This window comes from Nerophis lumbriciformis, linkage group LG11, assembly GCF_033978685.3.
Source record: "Nerophis lumbriciformis linkage group LG11, RoL_Nlum_v2.1, whole genome shotgun sequence".
NCBI lineage: Eukaryota > Metazoa > Chordata > Actinopteri > Syngnathiformes > Syngnathidae > Nerophis > Nerophis lumbriciformis.
In genome coordinates, this window is record NC_084558.2 from 43,427,818 (window position 1) to 43,442,036 (window position 14,219).

Sequence of the window (14,219 nt, forward strand, 5' to 3'; positions counted from 1 at the left end):
TGAATTATTTATTTAAAATTACAGGCGTTTTCACTCATCAGGCTGGGTTGACTCTTCTCTCAGCAGCTCAGTCAACATGTTAACATTGATTGCAGCAGGCTCAATGTTTTCACACTCATTTGTCCTTTCCGTTAGATCACTGAAAGGTAGTCGTTTCCCACAGTGTTTCTTTGTACTTTTTGAGTTCTCTGCTGCCGATTCACGCTTTGAAGTTGTCAGTTGATGTCGCTCGTAACTGTCCATCCTATGGGATGCCTTCTTTCCACTCTGTGGCAGGTGAGGTAAGATGGATGGTGCATAATCAGGGTGCATGGGATTCTTTACAGGTCGTCCTGAGAGGGAAAAAATGAAAAAATATTGAGAGATTTGAGGGCTACAACTACAAGTAATGTTTGATTACAACAAAGGAGACTTGCAGACAGCATTTTACGACTGTCTTGAAAAGTTGATTAAATGGCAACATGAAAATTATAGGGTTTATTGGTTTTTAAAAACCCAACCGTTAAGTGCAAATTTAAATGAAACCGGTTTTCGAAAATAGCCTTTATACCGTATGTTATTGTTGTGCAACAACAACAACTTCAGCTGTCGAACGTTATTCAGTAAAAATTCAACGGGTTCAACATTAGCATGGACGGTATAGCCAAGTTGTGGTTAAGAAGGTGGATTTTTGTTCCTTATATTTACCAGAAACGAAGTGATCCGAACACACGACTCGGGATTTTGGGGGACTCCAGTGAGAACCGTCCTCGTTTTCCCGGTGTAAAGCTGCGAGCCATTTGTCTCGTCTCTGTGGGCTTTTAGCACGCTTTGGCAGAACAAAATACGACCTTTGTTTTCCCTGTTTCCAGTTGTGGTTTGCACAACCAAAAACAACACAGTTTTTTGGCATTTTGGAGGCAGAATGACGGGTTTAATCAGCGCAGGTCGACAGGTTAAAGAGTAATGGCGACGGTTTGTTTTCAACGCCAGTCAGGTTGCTATGGCTCGAAGAACCCGTATGTAGCTCAGTTGCCCGGATGTCGGCCCTGCCCTATATGGCTCTTTCAACATTTTGGGTTGCCGACCCCTGCACTAGACAATGTAAACAAACGCCATTGATGGATCTACACCTTACATCCACTGTAATGATACCAAGTACAGGAGCGTATCTAGTCGATACTACTATGATTACATCGATATTTTTTTGCATTACAACATCTTCTTTAGTTTTTAAAAAAGGTATATTATGTTTATAAACTCAGGAAATATGTCCCTGGACACACGAGGACTTTGAATATGACCAATGTATGATTCTGTAACTACTTGGTATCGGCTTGATACCCAAATTTGTGGTATCATCCAAAACTAATGTAAAGTATCAAACAACAGAAAAATAAGGGATTATTACATTTGAACAGAAGTGTAGATAGAACATGTTAAAAGAGAAAGAAACCAGATATTAACAGTAAATGAACAAGTAGATTAATAATTCATTTTTTACCACTTGTCCTTGATAATTTTGACAAAATAATAGAATGGAAAATGACACAATATGTTACTGCATATGTCAGCAGACTAAATTAGGAGCCTTTGTTTGCTTACTTACCACTAAAAGACAAGTTGTCTTGTATGTTCACTATTTTATTTAAAGGGGAACATTATCACCAGACCTATGTAAGCGTCAATATATACCTTGGTGTTGCAGAAAAAAGACCATATATTTTTTTAACCAATTTCCGAACTCTAAATGGGTGAATTTTAGCGAATTAAACGCCTTTCTAATATTCGCTCTCGGAGCGATGACGTCACAACGTGGCGTCACATCGGGAAGCAATCCGCCATTTTCTCAAACACCGAGTCAAATCAGCTCTGTTATTTTCCGTTTTTTTCCACTGTTTTCCGTACCTTGGAGACATCATGCCTCGTCGGTGTGTTGTCGGAGGGTGTAACAACACGAACAGGGACGGATTCAAGTTGCACCAGTGGCCCAAAGATGCGAAAGTGGCAAGAAATTGGACGTTTGTTCCGCACACTTTACCGACGAAAGCTATGCTACGACAGAGATGGCAAGAATGTGTGGATATCCTGCGACACTCAAAGCAGATGCATTTCCAACGATAAAGTCAAAGAAATCTGCCGCCATACCCCCATTGAATCTGCCGGAGTGTGTGAGCAATTCAGGGACAAAGGACCTCGGTAGCACGGCAAGCAATGGCGGCAGTTTGTTCCCGCAGACGAGCGAGCTAAACCCCCTATCGACCCTAGTTTCCCTGGCCTGCTGACATCAACTCCAAAACTGGACTGATCAGCTTTCAGGAAAAGAGCGCGGATGAGGGTATGTCTACAGAATATATTAATTGATGAAAACTGGGCTGTCTGCACTCTCAAAGTGCATGTTGTTGCCAAATGTATTTCATATGCTGTAAACCTAGTGCATAGTTGTTAGTTTCCTTTAATGCCAAACAAACACATACCAATCGTTGGTTAGAAGGCGATCGCCGAATTCGTCCTCGCTTTCTCCCGTGTCGTTTTTGTCGGTTTCGCTTGCATACGGTTCAAACCGATATGGCTCAATAGCTTCAGTTTCTTCTTCAATTTCGTTTTCCCTACCTGCCTCCACACTACAGCCATCCGTTTCAATACATTCGTAATCTGTTGAATCGCTTAAGCCGCTGAAATCCGAGTCTGAATCCGAGCTAATGTCGCTAAAGCTTGCTGTTCTTTCCGCCATGTTTGTTTCCGTTGGCTTCACTATGTGACGTCACAGGAAAATGGACGGGTGTATATAACGATGGTTAAAATCAGGCACTTTGAAGCTTTTTTTTAGAGATATTGCGTGATGGGTAAAATTTTGAAAAAAACTTCGAAAAATAAAATTACGCCACTGGGAACTGATTTTTAATGGTTTTAACCATTCTGAAATTGTGATAATGTTCCCCTTTAAGGACAAACTTGCAATAAGAAACATATGTTTAATGTACCCTAAGATTTTTTGTTCAAATAAATCCAATAATGCCATTTTTTGTGGTCCCCTTTATTTAGACAAGTACCGAAAAGTGTCGAAATAATTTTGGTAACAGAACCAAAATATTGACATCGAGACAACACTACAAGGAAGTGTTTTAAATGTTTAAAAAAACAAATATTATGACCCCATTAAGTAGCCTGGAAATGTGGTGATTAGTGTCTTTTGAACTCCTTCCGCTAATATCTGCGGGGATGGCGTTTGTGTAAAGCTGGAAGTGATCGGAATGCTTGGTAAAAAAATGAGCGAAGTCGTCTGACGGTGCGACCTGGGGCGGTCTGTGTGTCGCTGGCAGGATTTGATCTGCTTGGCTGCTCTTTAATCGAATTGACTTGCGGCCATCTGCTCATGCCCGTACAAATCTCTCAAAGTTAATCTTGTGGGGAATGAGGTCATACATATTTATACGTACAGTACAATACAGTAGTATCCATTTGAATTTGTCCTACTTTGTCCCCCCCGTCGCTATTATCTTGTGATTAATATTGATACAACTCAACGTTGCAACAGGGAGGAAAATACAGAAATATTATCCTCATTATGTCAGGACAACTGAGCCTGTGATTGACTTTTATATTTGTGTCCTGTTTCCTTTCCAACAGCACTTCCACGATGGCCGCAAAGCACAGCAGCACATCGAGAGCTCGTGGAAACAGCTGGAGTCGGTGAGTGACACCACCAGAGTGCAGCTGCCGCAATTCTGTACAGAAACTTCTTTCCCTAACACTTGTGGTGTTAGGGAAAAGCAAATGTGTGATATACGTCTGTGAAATTAATGCGCCACCGTATGCTTTAAATGAGCAAAATATGTAAATATTACATGTTATGAATATTACTACATTACATATATACTTACACAGCGTGTATATAACTTGATGATGGAGGTTTTGGGATGTTTGTAAGAGGGCTTTATAGGTGGAATAGAACGACTTTCATTGGCTTCATAGTTAGCTGACTTTTGCTAGCGTTTATTTATGACTTAGAATTATAGATGTCCGATAATGGCTTTTTTGCCGATATCCGATATTTCGATATTGTCCAAATCTTTATTACCGATTCCGACATCAACCTATACCAGGGGTCGGAAACCCGCGGCTCCGGAGCCGCATGCGGCTCTTTGATCACTCTGATGCGGCTCAGCAGTTTACAGATAACTCCCGGGATTAATATTCTCAGATTTTCACCCTTACTATTATAATAAGGGCGTGTCATAATGATACAGTATTTGGCACCCTCTACAATCTGTATTAACAGCGTGCCAGCCCCTTGTTTACAGTATTTATCTTCTGCTTGCACACGTAAGTGACAGCAAGGCATACTTGGTCAACAGCCACACAGGTTACACTGACGGTAGCCATATAAATCAACTTTATCACTCTTACTAATAATGCGCCACACTTTGAACCAAAACCAAACAAGAATGACAAACACATTTCGGGAGAACATCTGCACCTTAACACAACATAAACACAATAGAACAAATACCCAGAATCCCATGCAGCCCTGACTCTTCCGGGCTACATTATACACCCCTGCTACCACCAAACCCCGCCCCCACCCCAACCCTGCTCCCTCACACATCAACCCCCCCCCCCCTCTGTGCGTCGGTTGAGGTGGGCGGGGTTTGGTAGCGGGGGTGTATAATGTAGCCCGGAAGAGTTAGGGCTGCATTGGATTCTGGGTATTTGTTCTGTTGTGTTTATGTTGTGTTACGGTGCAGATGTTCTCCCGAAATGTGTTTGTCATTCTTATTTGGTGTGGGTTCACAGTGTGGCGCATTATTAGTAAGAGTGTTAAAGTTTTTTATACCGCCACCGTCAGTGTAACCTGTGTGGTTGTTGACCAAGTATGCCTTGCTGTCACTTACGTAAGCAAGCGTAAGTCCCATACCACATGTGACTGATCAGGCACGCTGGTTGTAGTGGGTGCTATATGCTGTACCATCACGGCACGCATGACGCTGCCAAGCGCCAGTCATATAAAACCCGGGGTAGCGGGGGTGTATATTGTATCGTCCTGAAAGAGTTAGTGCTGCAAGGAGTTCTGGGTATTTGTTCTGTTGTGTTTGTGTTGTGTTACAGTGCGGATGTTCTCCAGAAATGTGTTTGTCATTCTTGTTTGGTGTGGGTTCACAGTGTGGCGCATATTTGTAACAGTGTTAAAGTTGTTTATACTGCCACCCTCAGTGTGACCTGTATGGCTGTTGATCAAGTATGGATTGCATTCACTTAAGTGTGTGTAAACGCCGCATATATTATGTGACTGGGCCAGCACGCTGTTAGAATGGAGGAAAAGCGGACGTGATGACAGGTTGTAGAGGACGCTAAAGGCACGCCCCCAATATTGTTGTCCGGGTGGAAATTCGGGAGAATGGTTGCCCCGGGAGATTTTCGGGAGGGGCACTGAAATTCAGGAGTCTCCCGGGAACATCAGGAGGGTTGGCAAGTATGCCTTACGTCCGCGTTTTACCGGATATGTACCGCTCTGTACAGCGGCGTTTTAAAAAGTCATTAATTTTACTTTTTGAAACTGATACCGATAATTTCCGATATTACATTTTAAAGCATTTACCGGCCGATAATATCGGCAGGCCGATATTATTGGACATCTCTACTTGGAATGCATATAAAAAGAAAGATGTTTCCATAAGGATTGTCAATGATAGGCAACGTTTAAAAAAAAAAAAGTGTGTAGTGAACCTTAAATGGGGACTGCACTTTGTTTTTTAAACATTGCCTATAATTCACAATCCTTATGTAAACATCTTTCTTTTTATATGCATTCTAAGTCATAAATAAACGCTAGCAAAAGTCAGCTAACTATGAAGCCAATGGAAGTCGTTCTATTCCGCGTATGAAGCCCTCGTACAAACATCCAAAAACCTCCATCATTGTGTTATATTAAGTTAAAGTACCAATGATTGTCACACACACACACTAGGTGTGGTCCTCTGCATTTGACCCATCCCCTTGTTCACCCCCTGGGAGGTAAGGGGAGCAGTGGGCAGAAGCGGTGCCGCGTCTGGGAATCATTTTTGGTGATTTAACCCCCAATTCCGACCCTTGATGCTGAGTGCCAAGCAGGGAGGTAATGGGTCCCATTTTTATAGTCTTTGGTATGACTCGGCCGGGGTTGGAACTCACAACCTACCGATCTCAGGGCGGACACTCTAACCACTAGGCCACTGAGTAGGTGTGTGTATATATATATATATATATATATATATATATATATATATATATATATATATATATATATATATATATATATATATATATATATATATACGCAGTAAGTATATATGTAATGTAGCAATATTCATAACATGTAATATTTACATATTTTGCTAATTTTAAGCATACGATGGCACATTAATTTCATAGAAGTTTTGAAGTTGTTTTTTTTATTCCACTTATATGACAATTCATGATAGAATTTAACTTAATTCACACAAAGTGCATATTATTTTTTGAATAATTTCAATATGTTTATAAAAATATACATAAAATAGATAAATGAAAATGCCTTTAGTGAAGCAACCGTGAATTTGAATCTAACCAACGCCATAAAAGGGAAACGTGTGAATTACACTACCAGTGATCTGGGAACATGTAATAAATATTCAGTACAGGGGTGTAAAAGCTAAGAGGCGCACAATTAAAAATTTAAGGATGCGGCGGCCATTTTGATGTATTTAATTTTAAAAGCCAGTATAAGATATACATTTAAATTAGTAGTTTAACAGAACACATTTGTTGACTATTTGTTTGACAATACATATTTACACACACACACATATTTACACACACACATATATATATATATATATATATATATATATATATATATATATATATAAATATATATATATATATATATATATATATATATATATATATATATATATATATATATATATATACATATGCTCATAAGTTTACATACCCTTGGAGAATTTATGATTTATTGGCAATTCTTCAGAGAATATGAATGATAACACAAAAACCTTTCTTCCACTCATGCTTAATGGTTGTGTGAAGTTATTTATTGGCAAACAACTGTGTTTACTCTTTTTAAATCAAAATGACAATAGAAAGTACCCAAATGACCCTGATCAAAAGTTTACATACCCCAGTGACTTTGATCTGATAACATGCACAAAAGTTAACATAAACAGGTTTGAATGGCTAATCATGGTTCCAATCCTCACCTGTGACATGTTTGTTTGTAATTCATCCAGTGCTGCACAGTTGTTTCTGGATTCCGAGTCATGGAGAAGGCAAAATAATTGTCAAAGGATCTGCGAGAAAAGGTAATTGAACTGCATAAAACAGGAAAAGGGTATAAAAAGATAGCCAAGGAATTGAGAATGCCAATCAGCAGTGTTCAAACGCTGATTAAGAAGTGGAAAATGAGGGATTCAGGTAGACCAGCAAAGATTTCAGCCACAACTGCCAGGAAAATTGTTCAAAATGCAAAGAAAAATCCACAAATAACTTCAGCTGAAATACAGGACTCTCTGAAAAATAGTGGTGTGGTTGTTTCAAGATGCACAATAAGGAGGCACTTGAAGAAAAATGGGCTGCATGGTCAAGTCGCCAGAAGAAAGCCATTTCTGCGCAAATGTCACAAAGTATCCCGCTTACATTACGCCAAACAGCACAGAGACAAGCCTCAAAACTTCTGGAACAATGTAATTTGGAGTGATGGCTTTCTTCTGGCCACTCGACCATGCAGCCCATTTTTCTTCAAGTGCCTCCTTATTGTGCATCTTGAAACAGCCACACCACAATTTTTCAGAGAGTCCTGTATTTCAGCTGAAGTTATTTGTGGATTTTTCTTTGCATCTCGAACAATTTTCCTGGCAGTTGTGGCTGAAATCTTTGCTGGTCTACCTGAATCCCTCATTTTCCACTTCTTAATCAGCGTTTGAACACTGCTGATTGGCATTCTCAATTCCTTGGATATCTTTTTATACCCCTTTCCTGTTTTATGCAGTTCAATTACCTTTTCTAGCAGATCCTTTGACAATTCTTTTGCCTTCCCCATGACTCAGAATCCAGAAACATCTGTGCCACACTGGATGAAAGATGCAATGGTCTGTCAGAAGCCCAGAAACTCACTGACCTTTTATACACACATATTAATTACAAACAAACAGGTCACAGGTGAGGATTGGAACCTTGATTAGTCATTCAAACCTGTTTGTGTCAACTTTTGTGCATGTTATCAGATCAAAGTCACTGGGGTATGTAAACTTTTGATCAGGGTCATTTGGGTACTTTCTTTCGTCATTTTCATTTAAAAAGAGTAAACACAGTTGTTTGCCAATAAATAGCTTCACACAACCATTAAGCATGAGTGGAAGAAAGGTTTTTGTGTTATCATTCATATTCTCTGAAGAATGGCCAAGAAATCATAAACTCTCCCAGGGTATGTAAACTTATGAGCACAACTGTGTGTGTGTGTGTGTGTGTGTGTATATATATATATATATATATATATATATATATATATATATATATATATATATATATATATATATATATATATATATATATATATATATATATATATATATATATATATATATATATATATATATATGTATCTATGTATATAGGTATTGTTGCGTTTTGGACCAGTTGTTCCTCCCAGGGAATTCAAGTCGCTCCCAAGCTCTTTACGACACTTAAAGCTGAGTTGAAAAAACACCAGAGACAGAATAGGTATTTTGTAATATATTTGCAAAGCTTTGCAGATATACATTGAGACCAGTCCAGCATAGAACATTCAATTGCGCCGCTAAGATCGTCTGCCCTCCCGACAAAAACCCTCTCCCCTCTTAAGTCTCTCTAGTCAAAACACATCAATCAATCAATCAATCAATCTTTATTTATATAGCCCTAAATCACAAGTGTCTCAAAGGGCTGCACAAGCCACAACGACATCCTCGGTACAAAGCCCACATACGGGCAAGGAAAAACTCACCCCAGTGGGACGTCGATGTGAATGACTATGAGATGCCCGTTATCTCTCTTTCTTACATTCCAAAGCTTCAAGGTTAACACACACAGTTTACTTGCAGACAAACAGAAAGAGAACAAATGGGAAAACACGAACTGTTGTCAAATATGACTATGAAATAAAAAGAAGTAACACTTAAATTCGGATACATGTAAATATCTGCCTCCGACAGTATCTATATACATGTATCTACTGTATATATGTATATATACATATACATAATTTTGTTTTATTTGATTATTTTTTTGTTTCAGTAAATCATTTTATAGTAATAACATAAATATCTCTGACTTGGTAGCATAATACATATTTCATGAATATAAAATTGTATTAAAATAAAAATATATTTCATGTTCTTCTTTGTATACTTGTGATATTGTAATATGACGTAGTATCTAATGAGAGTTAAAGTTTGACCACTGCTGTAAAGTAACGACATTTTCATTGTTTAACTCTCAAATTAAACCCAACCAATCCATCTGGAACACATTTTGTTGGGGTCGAAGGGCTCCACTGTACTGCGTTTATTTCCAGCGTGTAACTCACGGTGGTCACGGTCCACATGAGAGCAGATGCAGCACTTCTATTTGCTTTAGTGAAGAGCTTTCACAGAACACCAGTTCTTATCTGAAGGCCCCGCCCCCCTTTTCTGATGGGGGTTGAGGGGGGGGGGGGGGCTGCGTGACGGCCATGCATCGCCGCCATGTCCTCCTCGTCGTGTGTGTTTGCGTTCAATGATCTCTTTGTGCGTGGGGCAGATCGGCCCGACAAACTGTTGATTGTTCCAACGAATGCGTGTTTTTCTGCACACAAATGGCCACTGTGAACATTAGTTTAATCTCCGGGTCACAAAATGACCCGGGTTTGCGTACAGGACTGTATCTGAAACGTTTGCATGACGCATGAATACGCTCAGGAAAAGGTTAACAAGCGAGGAAGAAGCTTTTCGGGGTGGTTCTGAAATGGTTACCATGCCGCTCGCTGTGAATCTTGATGAGCGTTCTGTGGTCTTTTCAGTGCAAAAGGAGGTTTGAGCGTGATTGCAAAGAGGCAGACAGAGCACAGCAGTACTTTGAGAAGATGGACTCTGACATCAACGTGACCAAGGCTGACGTGGAAAAGGTATGTGCTAGTCGCTAAAACACGCCTCTCTCCTTTGGCATTGCCCCCACCTCTTATGCCAAACTTTTCCCACTGAGGGCCGCACACTGAAATATTAAACCATTTTGATAGTTTTAATTTTCAAAACCAATATAAAGTTGTTTTTTTTAACCTTTAGGGCTCCCCTCAGTTTTAGTTCCCAGGGACCCAAAAGGGTTTCAGTCATAAAAATATTTTCTTCTAAAGTAATTTCTTTTTTTCTTTTATTTAACGCTAAATCTCAATATGAACTTCAGGTATAGAAGGATTCCTTTATTGTCATTGTAAATAATATACGATTCAGTTTAAAGCACAAAGTGAAAGTACACACACAAAAACCAACAAACACTAAACAAATGATGTATACCTGTATATTTTGATATGACAATAAAACCATTTTTTAAATGTTTTATGCCCTTCAAGTCACAGAAAACCCTGTTTTTTATGGCAAAACCACAAAATATGCAGTATTCCCCCACCCCCAAAAATTTTTCAAGTGGAATATTTGATGTGAAGTAATTGGAGCCTTGGATAGGTCAATAATTCATAATTGCATTGACTTTAAATCATTATTATTAAAACAAACAAAAATAAATCCCATTAAAATGCATTCATTTTTTACTTCCAACACTTCAATTTCTAGATCTTTCTTTAGATCTGTCGATCATACGTTTTTCAATCAATCAATCAATCAAAGTGTCTCAAAGGACTGCACAAACCACAATGACACATTTTTTTAATGTGTTTGTTTTATGCCCTTTTTATCAAAGAAAACTTGTTTTAAATAGCAAAAAACTAAATATGCAATATTTTCCCCAAAAAATATTTAAAGGGGAACATTATCACCAGACCTATGCAAGCGTCAATATATACCTTGATGTTGCAGAAAAAAGACCATATATTTTTTTAACCGATTTCCGAACTCTAAATGGGTGAATTTTGGCGAATTAAACGCCTTTCTAATATTCGCTCTCGGGAAACAATCCGCCATTTTCTCACTTTCGTCGGTGTGTTGTCGGAGGGTGTAACAACACGAACAGGGACGGATTCAAGTTGCACCAGTGGCCCAAAGATGCGAAAGTGGCAAGAATTTGGACGAAATTTGTTCAAAATACGAGGGTGTGGGGAAAGCAGACGAAATGGTCAGTCGTTTGTTCCGCACACTTTACCGACGAAAACTATGCTACGACAGAGATGGCAAGAATGTGTGGATATCCTGCGACACTCAAAGCAGATGCATTTCCAACGATAAAGTCAAAGAAATCTGCCGCCAGACCCCCATTGAATCTGCCGGAGTGTGTGAGCAATTCAGGGACAAAGGACCTCGGTAGCACGGCAAGCAATAGCGGCAGTTTGTTCCCGCAGACGAGCGAGCTAAACCCCCTGGATGTCTTGGCTCACACCGTCCCTTATGCCACCGAAGATGATCAAGAGAAGAATATCGACCCTAGCTTCCCTGGCCTGCTGACATCAACTCCAAAACTGGACAGATCAGCTTTCAGGAAAATAGAGCGGATGAGGGTATGTCTACGGAATATATTAATTGATGAAAACTTTATTCATTACTCGCGGTTTTTACGTAAATTATTATACATAAACTGTGTTTACCAATAATTTAGCTTAAAAACATTTTTTTTTTTCAATCATTCGAGTACATTCGGGTAGTCTTGTGTAATGCAGTATTTTGTGTCTATTTAGGTATGGTTAACCTGAGCGCTGAAATCGTGGAAAAATATATGTTCTTAGCGCGCCTGAAATGGGCTGTCTGCACTCTCAAAGTGCATGTTGTTGCCAAATGTATTCCATATGCTGTAAACCTAGTTCATAGTTGTTAGTAATTATCTTATCAGAAAGTGTTAAGCCGCTGAAATCCGAGTCTGAATCCGAGCTAATGTCGCTATACCTTGCTGTTCTATCCGCCATGTTTGTTTGTATCGGCATCACTGTGTGACGTCACAGGAAAATGGACGGGTGTATATAACGAAATCAGGCACTTTGAAGCTTTTTTTAGGGATATTGCGTGATGGGTAAAATTAAAAAAAAAATTCCGAAAAATAAAATAAGCCACTGGGAGCTGATTTTTAATGGTTTTTAACCCTTCTGAAATTGTGATAAAGTTCCCCTTTAAAAGTGGAATATTTAATGTGAGCCAATAATTCATAACAGCATTGCTTCTGATTCATTATTATTTTTGAGCAATGACAGTTTTAAAGGAAAAACAACAGCCTGCATGGCAGTTTTTTGCTATTAGAGTCAACATTTCAACTTGTTGTCGTTACATTTCACCTGTTTGCTCTTTAATTCCACTTCTTTTTTAAATAAGTAATTTTCGAATGTGCTAAAACATTAGCTGCGGGCCGCACTTTGGACACCCATGTGGGGTCTTCCTTCTCCCTTTAATTTGCCACTCGTCAGATTCTCAGGACTTCCTGTTGTCACGTCCAATTAAAAGAGTCCTCACACACAGAGCTCCCACGCCTGCAAGGCATCATGGGTCAGCAGCGCGTGCTCCCGCCCTTCCCTCAGCTGCCTGGGCAGGGGTCAGGCTCCGAGTTGACACAGTTCAGACCCGATTATTATGCAAATGCAGGCGGGAATAAAGAGCCTTTCTGCTCCGTGGACGTAGCTGCCAAACAGATTCCGCGGACTTAGGCTAACTTAGCTGTGAGGACTCGCGGAACCAGGCTGTAAACAAGAGCTGCGTTGTCCCGAACAACGCCATAAACTCTAGTCTTGAAGCGCAACTGTACACACACACACACCATTCTTTACACAGGAGTTGGGGCCAGAAGAAGACTTAGTGACACATGCCATGAATGTTTATTTAGACAAGTTACGCGCCTGTGACTGTTATTGTCAGTAACGGTGTGTTTTATTCAACTTGAGGCCTTTGCGGCTTTTGTTTTGGCGTTGAGGCAAACCTCTAATGGGTCCCTCGCCTCGTCTGGCGAGGAAATCCCTCATTTGAGGGTTTTGGATTCACATCCCATACATCCCCAAAAGCTCTCCGGACCCCCTCTTGTGGAGGTCCTCAGTCATAACGCAGGAACAGTCATCCAATTGGCCTGTACTTAACTTCTACTTATGGAGGTTAAACACAAGTTTTCCACATATATTTAATTTGTTCCAGGTTCAAACTGTGTAACTTGTATTAACTGTGCAGGCAAAGTATTACATGGGGCTGTCAAATCCAACGCATTAATCACAAAGGTAAACACATTCATCACAGAGTAGGGTTGTATGGTATACCTGTATTAGTATAGTACCGCAATACTAATGAATCATTTTCGGTACTATACCGCCTTTGAAAAGTACCGGTTAGCTACTTCTAAATCACTAATTCTCGCCTCCGTGGCGACAAATAAAGTGAGTTTCTTACAAGTATCATCCCTTTAGGACGAGAAATAGCTAAACATGCATCACTACACACCGTAGCTCACCGGCGTCAAAATGTAAACAAACGCCCATGGTGGATGCACACCTAACATCCACTGTAATGATACCAAGTACAGTAGCGTATCTAGTCAATACTACTATGATTACGTCATACTTGCCAACCCTCCCGAATTTTCCGGGAGACTCCCGAAATTCAGCGCCTCTCCTGAAAACCTCCCGGGACAAATATTCTCCTGAAAATCTCCCGATTTTCAGCCGGCGCTGGAGGCCACGCCCCCTCCAGCTCCATGTGGACCTGAGTGAGGACAGCCTTTTTTCACGAAGGGAGGACAACAGGGTGACAAGAACTAAATCATCCAGACTAGAGATAAATTGTATTATTATGTTTATCTTACCTAAAAATTAATATATTTATTAATTAAAAAAAAAAGAAAAACTAAATACATTTTTACTATATTTTGCTAAAAACATCAAAATTAATTGTATTTTTATTTGTATTTTTTCTGACTCCTTATTACATCCAGGCATTAGAATTATACATTAAAATAAACATATTTGAAATAATTAATTTTAAATTATCATAATAATTCATTTAAAATGACCATATTTAATTATTAAAATAATTGCTTGTTTATCAACAACTTTAGCA

At 39.4% G+C, this 14,219-nt stretch overlaps 1 protein-coding gene across 4 annotated transcripts in view; it reads left to right on the forward strand.

Annotated features, from left to right (window-relative positions):
• The window catches only part of fnbp1b (formin binding protein 1b), a 170,024-nt gene that overhangs the window by 92,990 nt on the left and 62,815 nt on the right, over positions 1–14,219 (forward strand). For all 4 annotated transcript variants that reach the window (XM_072914153.1, XM_072914152.1, XM_072914154.1 and 1 more), the window contains exons 5-6: positions 3,610–3,672; positions 10,052–10,156. In XM_072914153.1, the coding sequence (XP_072770254.1) occupies positions 3,610–3,672; positions 10,052–10,156 (168 nt within the window). The remainder of the gene's footprint in view (positions 1–3,609; positions 3,673–10,051; positions 10,157–14,219) is intronic.